Here is an 18,803-nt window from a genome sequence, read left to right as displayed (position 1 = left end):
ACAAAATGCATTAAAACAGTTCAATAAAAATAATAAAATTATCATGCCGGCATACAATGCTGATGCGGGGGGGGGGAGAATTACTGGTCAGGGGTAGGCTATACACACGGGCGCCGCCATCTTTACGTGCTGGATGCATAGCATCCGCACGTTGCGCACCGGATGTGACACCACGAGTGTGCGAATAGTGCCTCGCAGCGTCTCATCCGGGGCGGAAGAAGAAGCGCCATTTCAGCGCTTCTTCTTTGCTGCATCCGGGAACCGCGCGGTTTGGATGCTGCGGTTCCCGGACGCAGCAACCAGCAGCAGCGCGAGACTGCCCCTTCTGGGCGGTCTGTAACGCACCCCGATTAACCACACAGAGGAAAAACATAACCTGCCTCTTAAAGTTAGGGTGATTGCACATTCAAACAGCACATTTGGTATCATCTTTCCTTTGGGGGGAAACAACATTTTAGTTTAAGACCTTCTGATTTTGGCCTGAGTAGACAAGGTTTATATTAGCAGGCACAAGAAATTCTAGATTAAAGAGGTGTTTAAATAATATCACACTGACCTGACGCTACATTTTGTCCTTGGTGTGTGTGTGGGAGGTGTGTGAATTGTGAATTTAGATAATCTTGTCCAAATAATGGAATGTGCATCATTTATTGATGAAAAAGTCAGCAGTTGCTGGCAGGTCTTGCATGTTGGTATTATTTCTTCAAACTTTATTACAGTAACAAACAATGATCTTTTTACAGAGTATATATGTTTAGTAATGTATGAATAAGATACATCCATCTTTGGAAACATGTATCCTTTTAGTATATTTGTTGGGGAAGGAAGCTAGCCTGCAAATCTCTCTCAAGTATTCGCTTTGTTACAAGCCTGAATATATTGTTGTCAGGGTCTCTCGATCCCCTCCTGCTTCTGCCTGTGCTGAATGGGAACGCCAGAAGCCATCAATTTTATCTGCTTCCACCCATTATAAATAATAAATAAATAATAAAACTTTTTTTATATCCCGCTTTTCTGTGACAGGACAATCAAAGCAGCTTACAACACGTTAAAATCCACATTTACAAATTTATATCTCAAATTCCCCCCCCCCCACACTTAAAACAGGATTAAACAAGTTACAATTAAAATATCTATTAAAAACACAATAAAAAATACAGCGAGGACAGAGCGGTGGGCTGATACATGATGTGGGGGGCAGTCATTCTGTGGCCGGGCACTTTTATTCAGGAAAGGCCTGCCAGAAGAGATCCGTCTTGACAGCTTTTTTAAAGCTGTCTAAGCTGGCAGTTTGACAGATCTCGTCTGGCAGACCGTTCCATAGTTTGGGAGCAATTGCAGAGAAGGCCCTCTGGCATTTAGCAGTTGGTCTGGTTTTTAGATTTTATATAATTTGTATTTTGCATTTTATCTATTTTATGAGATGTTGTAACGGTTTTATTGGTCTGTAAACCACTTTGATCTAAGGAAAAGCGGTATACAGTTGGCCCTTCTTATACACGGATTTTTTATACACGGATTTAAGCATACACGGTTTGAAAATGTTCCAAAAAAGTATAAATTTACCTTGATGTTCCATTTTTTATAAGGGACACCATTTTGCTATGCCATTATGCTTAATGGGACTTGAGCATACACAGATTTTGTTATACACGGGGGATCTTGGAACCAAACCCCAGCGTATAACAAGGATCCACTGTACAAATAAAATTTATCATTATTATTATTATTATTATTATTGGCTGCAATAAATTCCTCCCAGAGGACCTGAGGGTGCGGGGCAGATTATATGGAAGCAGGCGATCCCTCAAATAGGTTGGACCCAAGCCATGTTGGACCCATTGATTTGAATCTTCCTTGCACAGCAATGCAATGGGATATTACTGGGGTTCCACCTGTACTGTGCTTCCTACCCCTGTCTCTGCAGGGGCAAAACATAGACCAAGTGAAGGCAGAATGTGCAGTGTGAGAGGAGAGGTACTTTAAAAGAAAAGCCTTATTCTAAACAAGACATCTATATCAGCAAAAGATATCTCTCTTTATGAAGGGCACCTTTCTTTCAGACACACTTGGGGCAGTTACAAGTTACAGAATAGTCTAGATCATCAGTTCCCAACCTGTGCTCCGAGGAGCCCTTAGGGCTCCCCATGCACTTCCTAGGTGCTCTGCGGCTGCTCCAGGAAAAGGAAAGAAATAAGAATTGAATGATATTAAAGAATAAAAAACAAAAAGTAACACTATCAAACATCACTAACTTGTAAGACATAGGGTAGGCCTCTTACAGGCTACACCATAGAAACTGGTTCTTAAAAAGACTCCATGAGTCAAAAAAGTTGGGATCCACTGGTCTAGATTGTATTCAGCCAAGGTCAGAGAAATTAACATAAATAACCTGGTGTGAGTAAACTAAATGTTCCCTAGCTATTCATGACTACTGATGGAATTTGGAGTCCTGGATGTTCATGAGAGTCTGGGAGTCTTGAGTTCCCCCCAAAGTGGGACAGAAACTCCCGTCCCAAGCATCCCTTTTGTTCTTTATTAAACCCAGCATCTCTTAGGCTTCCCCTGGGAATCCTCACTTCATTTTTGCTGTGTAATTATCTCTCATGATCTTAGTGACTCTCCACTGACATTAGCCCCCAATAAATGCAACTTAACACTATCACACCCTTAACCCTTTCATTATCTGGAAGGAGACCATCACCCAGCTGTGTTGCCTAGATAATGGAAGAAGTCCTTTATCACCATTGCCCTCTAATGTCTGTGACAGTCTGATTGAAATGTGTAACTATGAAGCACCTGATTTTGTGGGCACAAAAGAATAGTGTTTGCATTCTCATGGTTCCATTCATAAACCAATTCCATTGCAGATCATCCTTTTGCTTCCTTTTTTCATTTATATGACACCTCATGATGGTAGAGTGTCAAAGAGAAGCAAATGTCAGCCTGGATAGGCATCTGGATACCAAAACTTTCACATAAGCCTCTTTCATCTGAAGGAAATGTAGAATATGCGTAATAAATATTCCCTCCCTGTTCCAGAGTTGGACCCTTTAGGAGATAGTCTCCATGGGACAAATTGTACAAGATGTATATAAAACATTGGTCTGCTCCAGTATGGCAATCCTTCTGTCCCTGTTGAGACCTTTATCTCCAGATGAACTGAAATAAAATATTGTGCAACGTCTTTGCCCTAAGTGCCCCATGTTTCTTTCTTCTTTTTTAAAATTTTGTATGTGTCTTTTATATTCATCCATTTTGAAAATAATTTTTCATAAGTCAAGTTCCTTGAGTTAGGAAGGAAAACTGAAGGTCCCTTGATAGTATAACATAATACATTTATAGAGGCACGTGGTGTTTAAGTGTAGTTATTATGCATTTTCAAAAGCAAGTTGAGGACTCTTCCAAATAAGCAAATTGCACTTAAGTCTTACCATAGGAAATTTCTCTTTTTATAGCTGATTAATCAGTTCCGTCATAAAAAAAATCATATTCATAATAACTTTGCATAGTTTCTTCTTTGTTTTGATTTTACATTTTTTCTTTTCATTCAGTGCAGCCAAAAAAGAGGAGTACCAAACTTTCAAACAAATAAATGATTTGTCACGTTGTGGGTATGCAACAAGTGCTAACAATTTTTTGGCATTTCATCAGAGCCTGAAAATCCTGAAAACAGCCACTTCTTTGCAATTTTTTTTTACTTCCCAACAAGAAACAAAATCCTAAGAAAATTCCATATCAAACTAGTTAGTGCATTGTTACACTGCCAAATACATAAAAATATTAGTGAAATAAGGTCTCCTCTGTTTTTGGATCTTCCTGAACCTTCAAAACAAAACAAACATTTCATATGTAACTTCCTTAAATCATTTCATAAACTGCACATGATCATATAATTAAGCAGTATACAATGAATAGACAGAAAAGGAGAGAATTAAGGCTAAATGAGGAATTTCATCTTTGGCATTTCCTGACCTTATTCTGCTCAATATTTGAAGCTTTAATTCTTTTTACTCTATTTTTGGAAGGCAATCTTTTAAAAAAAAAAACCAAAAAAAGAATACAATACCCAAATAAGAAATTGGGGAGCCAAATCTTTATTTTTATTTTTGGATAAGTGCTTTGCAACTATTCCTTTGATATTTTTTTTTAAATTACATTTTTCCCAATTTATACTGATGATTTTGTTTTAACTTGGTGCTTAGATTCCACATCTGGTCAGTGTGAAATCCCAAGGACCTTCCTTGCCTGCCTCTCAGTCACTGCATGAACAGCCTACAAAGGGAATGGCTGGGTTTCAGGAGGCTCTGACGGTGACCTCTCACCGCACTGAGATGCCAAGGCAGAACTCGGACCCCACCTCTGAAAACCCTCCTCTCCCCCCTCGTGTCGAAAAGTTTGACCGAAGTTCTTGGTTACGACAGGAGGAAGACATTCCACCAAAGGTAAAGATTGTGTCGCTGCTAATTTGAAAGGTTTGAAATAGGAATTAGGTGAATTCAGCTGCAGTGGCACCTTAAGACTTTTATTTATAGATCATGCATTGGGTCTTCTTACACCAGTGCTGCACCAGTGCCTCTTGCAATATATACACTTGTGTTTGCTGTGCATCCTGAAGTGTTCCTTGGGAACATGAATCAGGGTTGCTGTGGGAATGTAGTTCAAGGATAAGAATATGTGGCTTGTATGCAGAGTGTCTCAGGTTCAGCTCCTGGCATCTCCTGTTAAAAAGGTTCAGGTGATGTGAAAGTCACCTGCAATTCTGATGAGCCACTGCAGTTCAGCCCAAACAGTACTGGGCTAGAAGGAGACATAGATCTCAGTCCTATATCTCCTTAGTGTAGCATAAATATCCACATGCATACCTACCCTACACTGAGCCATATACCCTGTCCCCAACCTACGGTAAAGCCCTTAAGCAGTGCCTTGGAGGATCCCAAAGGATCTCAGCATTGATGCCATCATTTTGCATCTGGTTATGAGGATGGAGCCAGGTGCATCTCCAAGCCCAGCTGCTCATAGCAAAGCACAGAGTGGCCATACTCAGTGGCTTCAGGGGATTTACAGTAATTTGAGAGTCCAACTTTGAGGGCTGTGGATGAAGAAATGGAATACCAACCTCTGCACTGCCTGAAAAAGTGCATCTATACCTGTAAAATGTAGATGTCCCCAAGGGAATTCAGGCCACAGTTTGACATGGGAGATTGGAGATTTGTATTTTCTTTGATTGGCCATGGATCTCTGGCAAAAGTAGCAATGTTCCTACATTGAGAAATCTGTCTGCCATGTAAAATGTAAACTACATCTTAGCTACTGGTTACCCTGGATAGAGCCAGTATTCATATAATGGAAAAAGGCAGCAGAAATCCCTTAGTGAAATCTGCAAGCACCACCTGACATTCATAAATGTTAGCCATGGCTGTCTAGAAACAATTAAATGAAGCAGCACAGAATCTATGTTCAATCCATGTCCAGCCAATTGGCTAATTTGAACTTATTGCCCCAGCTATGTCTGGGCTTCCATAGAGGTCCACCCAGCAAGAGCATGCAGTGTTTCCCAGAAAACAGTAAAAACTAGGAATACTCCATACTACATATTAAACATGGAATGACAAAACATCCTGTGTTACCCTAATATAAGACATTAGGCATATCATTTTCTACAACGTTTTAATTGTTCCAGATGATTGAGTGACTCATTGCTCAAAAGATTTCTAAGGGGGCTTTGGCCCCATCTATAGAACAGCATATTTTTGCCAATATAGATGGAAACACGAAGAATTGAACTAATGGGTGCTAACACTGACTCTGTGTTCAGCTCTTGACACAGGTAAAGATTTTATGTCTTTTTACCAGATCCCAGCACTGGAAACTAATCTTAAAGGTTCTGATCACAGAGCACCAGATGATAGCAGCAAACAATAAGATAGCCCTCCAAAATATATACTATATCAATAGTATTAGCTGTGTTGTCTGACATCTATGTAAAACACTATTCAATGTTCCTGCACAGAAAGTGTCTGATCCCTTTACTGAAATCAAAATAAATCAGTCTTTGTCTCTTAATAATCTGTCTCTTAATACGAGAAGCTTAATGGCTTCTCTAAAAAAATTTCTTTGCAAAAAGAGACCCATGAGAAACGTAATGCTTGCCATACTGGATCAAACCTGTAAGCTTTCCAAGTTGACATCATGCCTCCAGATGTAATCAGTATCTGATGAAGTGTTCTGTAAAGGCTCCAGAAGCTTTATGCCTTCAGAACATGATGGCAGTAGCTCTTTAATTAACAGTGCAATCCTATAGGTATCTACACAGAAGTAAGCCTTAATGAATTAAGTGGGGCTTACAAGCAGGTAAGTGGGTACATGACTGCAGCCTAAAGCTCTTTTCTAATATACTAATGTACTTGCATTGTTTATAACCTTTCTTTTCTTCTCTTTTGATAAATTACAACATGGCTGTTAAAAGTTTCTTCCCTGCTGAATCAGCTGTTCACATCATCTTGTGCCAGTATGGGAAAAAAAGTGGGGAGGATATAGCTAACTGATTAGATGCTATGACATAAACTGTATTTTTTAAAAAACTAAGATTTAAACATAGTGAGGGAACAACTTACTCTGATGTTGGGAGACCTTTATAATTGGCTGTTTTTGTAAGTAGGCAACAAAGTGATTAACATTTCAGACTAAGCTGGTAGTCTTTAATTCTGTGGTCGTTATCAAATTCTTCCCAAACTTATCCAAACTCTGAGTTTGATATCCAGATCAAATGTGAGTAAATGCTTCACAGTAAAATGTATAAGGTTTCGGGAGATTTATTGAACATCAAAAAATTAGGGAAAAAAACGCAAATACTTAAGCCTCGTTGGTTATAATGGCCGTGCACGCCATTTTGTCTAGCCTTGCTTGCCATCCACAAAGAATCGAAACCACGGATGTTAAGTCCGTGAATGGGGAGGGACAAATGTACTTCTGTTTTGCAAGTAACATAGGTCCAAAACATACTGCAGAAATAATCCAATTTGACACTACTTTAACTGCCTTGGCTCAGAGCTAGGGAATCCTGGAAACTGTAGTTTATTGTGGCACCAGAGCTTTCTGACAGAGAAGGCTGTTAAAACTAACGGTTCATAAAACTACAGTTTCCAGAATTCCTTAGCATTGAGCCAAGGCAGTTAAAGCTGTCTCAAACTAGATTATTTCTGCAGTGTGTTTTGGGCTACAGTCTGAGTTTCATTATCTGATGACAATTTTGTCTTGGTTATATGTTCTGCTTCTCTAGTCATAGTTTTATTGAACTGTTATATTTTTAACAGACTATATACCATCCAGCGAACTTGGATAAGTGATTAGCTAAAAAGTACAATAGATTGTTCTGTTTGATGGTTGTAGATAACATGTATTCTGCTTCATCTTCATACAGCAAAATATACACATATGCAACTAAAATACATATTTTTATAACCCATGTTATACATTGAATTATTTATATGTAGGAATCCAGTTGCATTTGAAGCCATAAAGTCAGTGGCACTTTCTGAATTCTACTCATAGAATGCTTTGGCCATAAAATAGTACAGTGCGCCTGCGCTGTACACAGGTTCACCATACGTGCACCTGAGGTCACACTGATGGCAAGCCCTAATACAATGAATAGGGTGCACGCCCATGGCGCATGCTGTGCCACAAGAGCACACTCCATTCAAATGAATGGGGCTTGAGTATACATGCGATTTACCGTATGCAAAGGGATCCAGAATGGATCCCCAGCGTAAGGCAAGAGCAGACTGTATTATCTTCACAGTCATTTAGCCCATTTTCGATATATTGATTGTCTGAGCTACAAGCCTTAACAAGTTATATGAACTATATAACATGTCCATATAAATGTGTGTGGATAATTAAAAACTTCAGCCCAGCAAAATTAAGAGATTCTAAATAATACAGTCAAACCCATGAATTCTCCGCTCATAAAAAGCACTCATTTGTGCAAATAAAACTCAAGTGCATGAGTGCCCACAATATTTTGTCTTGCTAAACTAATCACATTTTAGTTGTAGTTCAGAAAGAGGGATCACATGCTTTTTATTCCAGATTCTTGATCTCTTTACATAGAACTAGAAGAAAATTTAGGTCTGCAAACTTGGAAGGCTGGTGCCAGTCCCTGTTGTCCAATATAGACAACTGTGCTCCTGTTAATGATGATGATGATAATAATAATACTGTTTATTTATAGCCCACTTTTCCAAAGGAGATCAAAGCGGGTTACAACAAGGATATAAAACATTATACAATTTGGACAACAGTATATAAACATCATAAAAACATTCCAAAATTAAAAACACAATAAAACCACAGAGAATAAAAACCATAGCCAAAAACCTGCTCAACAGGTTCACATCATCACTGACTGTTGGCTATGTTCATAGTCAAATAGTAGTCCAACAATATCTGGAAGACCATACTCACATCTGGTGTAAACAATACTGAGTATGCTACTAATTGGACTTTGCAGAAAGCAGCTTCTTGTGTTCCATGATTTTGCTGCTGCTGCTGCTGTTGTTATTGGTCATAACTTAGAGCAGTGCAAACATTTGTTCAAGGTGTCGGGAAGCAATCGGATCCCAACAGAATATTATATGGCAAAAGAATAGATAGTACACCAAATCCTTTATTACTGCAGTCACTAGAAATACATTTCACATAAGAGGCATTATAATGCCTTCCATTACAACAGGGGATGGCATTAACTGATACTTGAGAAAAGGAATAGGTTTTATCAAACGGTGCCTATTCAAGATGTTTAAATAATTTTACTGATAATTTGTTATCTGCCTTTGGGTTGACCTCAACTCATAGCCCCCCCCCCCCCCAAATCCTCTACCTTGCTTCTCAGGTCTTGTAGACTCAGCCCACGGTTTGTTGATATTTTACTGATATTTAAATGTACAGTACTGGATCAGGAGATAGCCCTTGTGAACAAAAGAAGGCAAGTTATGTATCTATTTCTCTCAGAATCCTACTTAATAACACATTCCACCTTCTTGAATATGGAAAGGTGGAAAGTATAAATGAATCATTGCAACTGTGCTCCAGCACCAGCTATTTACCTTTCCCATGCTGGATCCATTTTGGACTTGCTGTGGAAAACATGGGCTGTTCACATCCTGAAGACATAATACTTTGAAACTGTTGTGAATTTTTGCAAAGCTTCCTTCTGCACATACAAGTTGCTATTGTGAAGCCAGCAAAGTTCATATGTAAAGGCAAGCAGTTTATCGCTATCTCTGTCACGCACACACAACACAAACCAATATTTCCCCTCTACAGTGTGCTGTGCATTCCTGCTCTTCTTTTTATTCTTTGTTCAAGGAGAGAGAAACTTGTGCCAGCTTAGATAGCAGCTCACCTCCATTAAAAAAGCTACTGCTTTAAAAGGGAAATGTTTGTCCCCTTTTTTGCAAGGGACCCATCATGGCTGTTCCTGTATGCCTACTCATTCAAAAGAAAAATGAGGATTGTAATTTCAAGCTTTTCTTAGTTCCAGTGTTTGTAGCCATGGTCTTGTTTCATGTTTTTGGGTAGAATAGCATTATGGATGTTCTTCAGAAGTGTGCTGTTCAGAGTGGCTCTCTGTAATCATGTGATGGTGTCACCATTCTAGTTGTTCCCCACCTTGATATACAACATGGAAAGACTTAATTTTGTGGAGTACATGGTAAAGAAGAAATCTGGATTTAGTGCCAAGGAGAATAAACTCGTCTCATTTAAAACAAAATCTTCCCTAGTTTAAGTATGAAGGGATAGCTAAGTGCAATTTGTAATTGCTTTATTAAAAATATATCACATTTTTCATTTTGAAACTATTTTCACTCAGGTAAATATACCCAGAGCTTGTGGTACCATCCCAGTTTGCTGGTTTAGACTCAATCTCAAGAGTACTATCTTAATTTCTTGCATGATTCTGTTTTCTTGCAGGTGCCTCAACGAACTACTTCCATCTCTCCTGCATTAGCTCGGAAGAACTCTCCCGGGAATGGGAATGCATTAGTTCCGCGGCCAGGATCACAGCCAATAAGAGCAAGGTAATGTTAACCAAGGTGGAAAAAATGAGTGTCCCCAGTCCATCAATATAAAGAAAAAGTTGGGAGAATCCCGTCTGTGAAGTTTACTGTATGGTATAAAGCATAGTTCATACATCTAAAATGTTATATTTAGCTACCCCTTATTTCATCCTTTCCTGCAAAATCCTAGGCATAAGTAGGGAAGATGGCAATTGGGTGATGGGTACTAGAAATTCCTAGGAAAAGGGACATTACAGGGGGCAGCATCTCATTTTTCTATCCCTCCTACGGCAGCTTCCCTGTTATGAGGCAGGAGTTAAGTAGGGGTGGAATTAGTCATTGGACATAGTGCAGCAGGAGAGCAGCAGCTTACTGGTGGAGCACCCAGTCTCTGATCTCTCCAGTTACAAAAACAAAGAATCAGATGGCAAGTGATAGGAAAGATCCCTTTCTTTTAGATGACCCTTAAGAGACATGGTCTGTTTTTTTGTTTTTGTTTTTAAGCAGATGTCACACCCACTTTTTCAGAGCCAGTGTCTCCTCCCCTACCCCCTGGCCCAACACATGCATCTGCACATCCTAACTTTGCCTGCTCCTTCACTGATGTGGAAGAAGGAGGCTGTGTGTGTGTGTGTGGCGGCAGCAGCAGCAGCTTTACCAATTCTTTCTTCATGCTGCTCTGACACAGAGCCCAGCTATTCTTTTAAATGCCTGCTGGAACCAAACAATTGTGGAATGGAGGGACTGGGAAAAACATCTGTACCACAGCAGTATCTGATCTCTGTTTTACTCTACTTTCTTCTCCCAGCAACATGCAACTGAGGTTCCTAGAGAGAGAAGAGCTGCTGCCGTGTTCTTTATTCTCCCTTTCATTGCAGAAACAGGATGGGTGGGTGGGGCAGGACAGGCAAGGACACTGCTTTGCCTATTTTGAAACCAGCTCTCTATGGTTCAAGTCCAACACTGTGCTGTGCAGACCCTTCCAAGCAACTCACCATGTAGTGCTGGTGCATTTGAGACATCTGTTATGTTTGGAAGGTGGCGTTTATGACTTGATAACATCAGCATTTCAATAGGGTGCCAGCCTTTTGTGGAAGTTATCTTGGTTGCTGACAGATTATGGTCTGTATGTTATATATAAAACAGCTGTTTACTAAGGCTGTAAAAAGTATTTGTGCAGTCACTGAATGCTATTGTGTTAGCAAATTCTGTAGGGAATTTGCTAACCTGCTATCATCATCATCATCATCATCATCATCATCATCATCATCATCATCAAACTTTTATGTGATTTATAGTGGCTGACCGACTGACTGAGCCTTCCACCCCTAAAAGTTTATGATTCTTTAGGGGTAGGCAGCTTTTTCCCAACATCCATAATATGAAGTGGAAGTGGGGTGGGGGGGATAAAGGAAGTATCAAGCAAAAGGTACCAACAAACACAAGCTCCTGGTGGTATAGTGGCTCATCAGACTGTGCCACTTCTTTTGGTCCAGATAATCTGCTTGGATTAGACATAGATCAGAATGAAGGTCACAATAGTCTCCTGCAATTCAGTGCCTTTGACACATGTAAAACAGACCATCTGGAAATGTCTGTAGGCTTGCAGTTACCCCAAGTCAAACACAGCAGTTACCTCTTGATGCAGCTGCCAAGGCATAAAATGTAATATGTGCAAAAGCAATGTCTCATCAGGAAGGAGCTGGAAGGAGAAGTATTGCATTGCTGGCAAATGAGGTGTCAGGTATCAGCCTACTTGCAGCTTGAAACAGTTGAGATATAAAACCATGAACATCAGGGAATAGGAACTCAGCCAATGTAATCCATTGTCATAATGCTGAGTAATAAATGTTTTGAAGCATAAAATAATTAACTGCAAGGTGCTGGGATACTTCACCTTTTCTCATGTTTTTTTGTTACTGGAAATCAAGCTTGCTCCCATCTCACCTCCTTCTCTCATCACAACACATCATTGTATACATAAGAAATTGTGTAAGTTTGAATATAGGTTTAGCAAAAAGATAAACAAAGGTACAGGTAGATTGAGGGAAGCACAGAACTATCACTGTTGTTTGGTTTATTACTTCTTGTTATGTGTTACATAGGAAGTAATGTATTCAACAAATTATTTTATAGGTTTTAGCACAAACATAGTGACAACACATCTTGGTAATTAAACCAATTAAATCAGACATGACACAAAAACACACTTTTTTCTTAGGATGTCCATTGGAAGTTCTAGCCTCCCTTCTCCTCTTTCACAACTACAAAGAGAAAACTGGAAGCTCCCCTGTGATGTTCTGATTTAAAGAACTCTGGTTTGTTTAAGACATTGGTGAGGAAAGTGTAGTCCACGGGGCACATACACCTCCTGGCTCCCATGTTTTGCAGCTCTTGAAGTCCCCAATAGTCTCCATTTAAAAATGGACTATTTTTGATAATATTTCATCTGAAAATGGTCCCCAAGTGAAGAAAATCATGTGCAAATTTAGAGGTTTAGCACCACTTTTCCCTTAGAACTCTTCCCCCACCAAGAAAAATCATGTTGTAGATTGAAAAGCAACCCAGAATTGTGACAGGTATAATCGAAGAACATCTGGAAGGCCATGTATTGCCCTGCTAGTGACCAAATAGGATCGAACTAACAGGAAACTGTAGTTGTTGGAAATAAAAGCTTCAAATTTCTTCTATAAAGAAGCAAGACAGGTGAGGACATGAGACTAACGCTCACCACAACTCATCCATTTAGAGAGAAGCCATGGTTTCCCCTTAAAAATGAAGCAGAACTTGGGAAAGGTTTATTTTTGAACCATAACTCCCAGAATCCCCCAGCTACAGATCATGCTGATTTGAGGACTATGGGAGATACAATTTTAAAAAATTACTTTTACAAGTTCTGATAAGAAATGAGCTGTAGCTTTGCTGTTCGTTTAGGATTGCTTCAAGCACTCCTTCCACTGCCAAAATTGTAAGTTTTCATATAAGGAAAGCCCATTGTTATGTTTATAAAGTCAGGTCAAGAATGTAATCCCCTCGTCAAATATTATACAACCCCTGAAGAAGGATCTGCAGTTTTGGAGGAAGGAAATGTGCAAAATAATAGTTCAATATGTGTGAGGTTAGGACTTGCCAGCTATAGTGACAACCAGGAGGTTTTCCCCTCACCCCAACGAGCTTCCAGAAAGACACACTGAAAGTGACAAGCCCTTCTTTCTCATTTCTAGTAACCCTGACCTACGACGAACAGATCCCATAATAGAAAACCCCCTGCAGAGGACGAGCAGTGGTAGCTCTTCTAGTTCAAGCACTCCCAGTTCACAGCCCAGTTCACAGGCAGGCTCACAGCCTGGGTCCCAAGCTGGTTCCAGTGAACGCAACCGAGCCAGAGGTGAGGCACCTTCCTTCCTTCCTTCCTCCCTTCCTTCCTGCAAAATGCAAAACTCTGCCGCTTGCACTGGAATTATGAATCTTTGAGAAGTGACAGTCATTTTCTGCCTGAACTGTTGGCTGTGTTATTCCTGCTTTGAAAATGTTGTGTCTTGTGTATTGCTGGCAGTATCTGTCATCAGAAAACATTTATCTCCCCAGTTTTTGTTTCTCTGGAGCACTGGGCCCTTTGCAGGAAGAGTTAGAAGCTTTGTGGTCCAGTGGCCTATCTTCCCTCTCACAAGTTGTAGAGCCCACATCTTTTGAGATCTTGAAGCAGAAGGGAGAGATAATGTACTAATCTGAAATAGAACTTTTCTTGTTTGTTTTATGTTTCTTTTTGTTGTGACCTCTGAGGGCGGGAAAATCTTTAATCCCTCTTGTGCCTGCCTTGCTCTTTGCACAGGAAATGCCAAGCCTGAAGGATCACCAATACTCCCTCATGAGCCAGCTAAGATAAAACAGGAGGACAGCAAAGACATGACACGACCCAGCCGACCTGCTGTGAGTCTTAAATGTGTTCTATGAAAACTGCCAACAGAAACTAACTGGGTTTTTCTTTGGGTGACAACCTTGCCATAACATTGGGATCAAGTAAAAAGAGCCACCTGCTCTTTTTAATCACCTTCCCCACCCCTTTATTCATACTTGGATGCAGGAATAGTCTGCAGAGGACATGAAAGTTTTAGAGAAATTATGGGCTGGGGTTATCCTTGGCCAGTAAAGAACTTCAGCATAGGAATTTCTGAAAAGATGGTTTCTATCAATGACTGGGGACTTAAGTTTCTTGCTGAAGCTACTTAGTGGTAGTTGTAGTAGTAAGTGCCTTCAAATAACCTGCTGATTGAGGACATTCCCATTCATTTCAAAAGGTTTTCCTAGTCAATGAATACTCAGAGGTAGTTTGACATTGCCTTCCTCTGAAATACAGTCTATAGCACCTGGTATTCCCTGGCAGTCTCCATTCCAAGTACTAATCACACCTGACTGTGGCGGGTTATAGACCGCCAATTTGGGGTGGGCTGCACCCGCCCCTTTCCCCGCTGTATCGGGGCCTCAGTGTGCAGAGCGGCAGCCGCTGAGGCCCCGATCCGCCGCTCTTCAGGCTGCGGGGAAGCGGCAAAACGCCGCTTCCCCGCAGCCTGAAAAGGGGTGTCCTTGGGGCTTCAAGCCCCAAGGACACCCTACGGCGGCAGAGAGGGGGAGAAAGGGGCCGCTTGGCCCCTTTCTCCCTTGCTTCGCTGGGCGCAGCCGTCTGAAGGCTGCGCCCAGCGAAGCAAAGCGGCGCCTCAAACCAGGAAGGAGCTCCAAAACAGAGCTCCTTCCTGGTTTGCGCAAAGGGCGCCCTAGGCGCCCTGGCGCGGAGGGAGGACGTCACGTCTGCGCTGCCCCATGTAGAGGCTGCACTGCCGTGACGTCCTCATGACAGCGGCCATCTGAAACGGCCGCCGTCATTTTTTACGCGCAGAGCGCGTATTAGGGTTAGGGAGGTGCGGAAGCACCGCACCTCCCTAACCCTAGTACGCGCTCTGCGCGTACTTTCATGGCGGTATGTAACCCGCCTATGATTAGCTTCTGAGATCAGAGAGGATCTGGCGCCTCCAGGATATTTAGGATGAATCTAATTAGTATAATTTGGCTAATTTATAAAAACTAAAGGAGGGGAGGAATCTAGCAGCACTTTTAGATCTTATGTATTTATTTCATCATTAGCTTTTGTGAATATTGATCCATTTCCTCAGATAGATTTATGGAGTACAGGATTAAATCACAATTAATCCAGAATCACAAAATTAATCCTTCACCTGAGACTAAGGCATATTGCCAAGATGAGAGAGGGCAGATAAAGGTGTTCTGACATCTCTGCATAAGTAGAGAAGAGTACGTGTTCACATTAATGGGTTCAGTTTCTAGGCAGGGTAGTGATGGATGAAACAGGTACAAGTATCAGGAAAAGGTAATGGCAGAAAATCCTAGGCCAGTCTATGCAACATAGAAAGAACTCTGCTTTCCATCAGTGGCTTGTTTGCTGATAAATTGCAACAGTTAAGTCAAGTGTCACCAGAACATCTTTTTAGTTCATCTAGTATGATGGTCAAGGTAGCTGCTACATATGACTTTCATGATTTAGGATTTAATCCAGTTTTAAGAGACCTTATTTTTATTAAAGATTTCATGAAGGCATACACCAACCATACAGACATACTGTTTTTCCCCAGTTTGATTTTGTGTTTGACATTTTGTATTTCTATACTAGTGTAGGGCAAGGGAGGAATTTCTACTTAATCTCTTTTGAATATGTATTTGGTGTTTTGTTGATGTTTTTTATTCCTTTACACTCCACAGCACTGAGCTAACAATTTTGATTTTATTTCTAACCTGCTTTCCTTCCCTCTGGCATTTTCCTGTCCTGATCTGTTTCTTCTTATGCTGATTAATCTTCCCTTACTCCTAGAGCTATAAGAAAGCAATAGATGAGGTTAGTGATATATTTTCTCAGTTGGTCATGCCTTTGCAGGGGCAACTAGTTAGTGCTTAACATCAAACCATACTTTCATCATTGCTGACATTCAGAATGGTGGTTCTGCAATCATAATTCCAGACAAAAGAATGTATATATAGATATTGGAAATGTCTCTACAGAAAAAAGGGTTGGATGGGAGGATAGTGGAGATATCAGTCCACTGTGTTTGATTCCATACAATAAAATCCACTGGCCAGACTTCTTACAATTAGCTTACCAGAACTCTGTGCAAGTTGAGAGTGCAGGTAAAGAAGAAAAAGTTTGAGATTATAGAGGCAATAATTCTGATTCAAAACACAAATTTTCATGATGTAGGAAGGTCTAGTTGCAATGGCTCTGCTTCTAAAGTGGGGCAAAAAAGTATTTAGTCAGCCACCAATTGTGCAAGTTCTCCCACTTAAAAAGATGAGAGAGGCCTGTAATTGACATCATAGGTAGACCTCAACTATGAGAGACAAAATGAGAAAACAAATCCAGACAGTCACTTTGTCTTGATTTGGAAAGAATTTATTTGCATTGATGCCTATAAAATGCTTGTTCATACAAGGCTAAAGCATTAAGATCTTCTGATCACTGGATAAATAGGTGGTGAATGTTTACTTTTCTAACCTTGAATGTATGAATCTTTTTGCAAGATCTAACTAGAATCAACATTGCAGGAGTGTAATTTAAAAGAACATGTGCATATACTAATACCAGAGTTTTACTAAAACAAAATTGTCATAATGCACTCAACCAAAAAGGAGGAACTGTTGAACAAACCCGTATCAAATGTCCCAGGGAAGGGTTCTTTCACAGACCTTCCTATTTACATTTTGCTGAATAGTGTGAGAGGTTCCTGTGCAGCCAGGAACCCTGCCATGTCAAGTTTCCCAAGTGCATAAAGGTTTCTAACACTGTCCCACTAAATATGCATAAAAACACCACTAGTCCATATTGTAAAGTACACATAGTATGCACATGGAAGAAGGGAGGGCATGGATTCTTTTCAGCTGCTTCAGGGTACATATGGTATCCCTACTAATTCTGTAATGTGTGAATGTGTAAGAGCCAAGAGAAAAAGAGTCCCATGCTGCTCATTAGGAAAGGCTCTGCTAAGCTCAAACTCACATTAATAAACAGCTTGCCTACTGTATAGGGCTGCCCCCATGGTAACTTTTCCAAGGCCACCTGTGTGGCAGCCACTGATTCACAAATATTATCTCAGAAAAATGCAGTAGAAAATCCTGGGGAAAGCTGCTTTTCTAACTGGATTACACGAACATCTTTATTTTCACATGGCTATATCTGTTTACCCATCACCTCTCAAATGGATGACTCCTAGTCCTACCACTTTCACAGGCAAGCTTTAGAAGGTTCAGTAGAGGCATTCCTCTCAGGAGCAGAAATTGTCAGCATCCCCCAGGCTTCTGTTATATTCTTAAAAATTCTAAATATACTTTTCTTAAGTGACTTATGACTTTAGGAATGGTCACACTATAGTTGTATACCCTTTAAGGAACATGATAAGAATTAGAGCCAACCAGATGTGATAAAGGACCTATGTACATGTCTAACCTATTCGCCTGTATAGCAGACTTTGATGTTTGCTATTCCTCCAGAGAGTAGCAAAAGTTGGAAAGCTTACTTTTTTTGACTGTAGCTTCTAGAATCCTCCAGATGGCAAGCCCAGTGGCAATGCTGTCTGAGGCATTCTGGGAGCTATAGTCTGAAAAAGTAGTGTTTCTGAGCTTTGGAAAGGAACATGTCGCCAAAGGCAATGAATCTGGTCTCTTTAACCCCCCCCCCCCCCCCAATTCCTTACTTCGTTGTACTTTATTGCTTGGAAAGCAGTTTCTCCCTGGTTAGAACTGAGAGCCTTCCAGGAGGAATTTTAAAATGGGGAGAAAAGATCAGATTCTGTTGCCCTTCCCCACACTCTCCTTCTGTGTAAACAGTAGGTGATTTGTTCCAACCCTCTTTGTATGTCCAAACATGTGCACACTGGCTGAACATGTAAATAAAATAATTTCAGATACGTTAAAAATATTCAAGCGTCATTCACTGACTCTGTTATTAACATCAATCTATGAAAACCTATACTTCCCCATGAAACATTCATGTGAACAGATTATATTTGCATTTTTAAGTGCTGTTTATAATAATGGTACTCTGTTGGTAGCTACACCAATTTTCTTTTCACGATGTTGTAAGTTATGCATAGGCATTTTAGTCTAGTTTAGCTTCAACATGATAATGCAGAAAGAGTTTGCAACTTGTATCATAAACAGCGTTTTGTTTCTAGTTTCCCAATTGGTTTTAATCCCCATTGTTTTCCACACCCAAGTGTGGCTCTGAAGTAGTATAGTACAGTAGTTGAAAAGAGTTCTTGTTATAAATCAAAAGTTACCTTCAACAATCCTGGCCAATAATGTGTTGCAAGGATAGGCAATTGCAGGGCCAGTTTTCACCCACAGGGGCCACACCATAGTTTTGGATGGATTAGAAGTGGTATTATGTTACTTCTGGGCACCACTTTGAATGATTTTCAGATTTGGGGGGGGGGTTGCATTGAGAGGTGAAAGTTTTTGGTAGAGTGAGTGATCCAACACTGGATGGTTTGGGCACACTCAGAACATCTGGGCAGCAATTACTTAGGGTGTCAGGGGCTAGGTTGACCTCCACTGCGAGGAAGACATTTTCCATCGCTGCCCCGGCCCTTTGGAACACGCTGTCCATAGAGCTCCGCTCAGCCACCTCCCTGGCCCAATTTAGAAAGGACCTAAAAACCTTTCTATTCCAGCTTGCAT

At 40.5% G+C, this 18,803-nt stretch overlaps 1 protein-coding gene across 8 annotated transcripts in view; it reads left to right on the top strand.

Moving 5' to 3' along the window:
- Positions 1-18,803, top strand: part of TNIK (TRAF2 and NCK interacting kinase) — a 368,566-nt gene that overhangs the window by 308,002 nt on the left and 41,761 nt on the right. For 7 of the 8 annotated variants that reach the window (XM_042456004.1, XM_042456002.1, XM_042456007.1 and 4 more), the window contains 4 exons: positions 4,206-4,445; positions 9,979-10,085; positions 13,289-13,452; positions 13,897-13,994. In XM_042456004.1, the coding sequence (XP_042311938.1) occupies positions 4,206-4,445; positions 9,979-10,085; positions 13,289-13,452; positions 13,897-13,994 (609 nt within the window). The remainder of the gene's footprint in view (positions 1-4,205; positions 4,446-9,978; positions 10,086-13,288; positions 13,453-13,896; positions 13,995-18,803) is intronic. The other variant, XM_042456009.1, reaches the window with a different exon arrangement.

This window comes from Sceloporus undulatus, chromosome 3 (genome assembly GCF_019175285.1).
Source record: "Sceloporus undulatus isolate JIND9_A2432 ecotype Alabama chromosome 3, SceUnd_v1.1, whole genome shotgun sequence".
Classification (NCBI taxonomy): Eukaryota; Metazoa; Chordata; class Lepidosauria; order Squamata; family Phrynosomatidae; genus Sceloporus; species Sceloporus undulatus.
The sequence above is the reverse complement of the archived record's forward strand: the minus strand, read 5'-3'. Positions and strand labels throughout refer to the sequence as shown.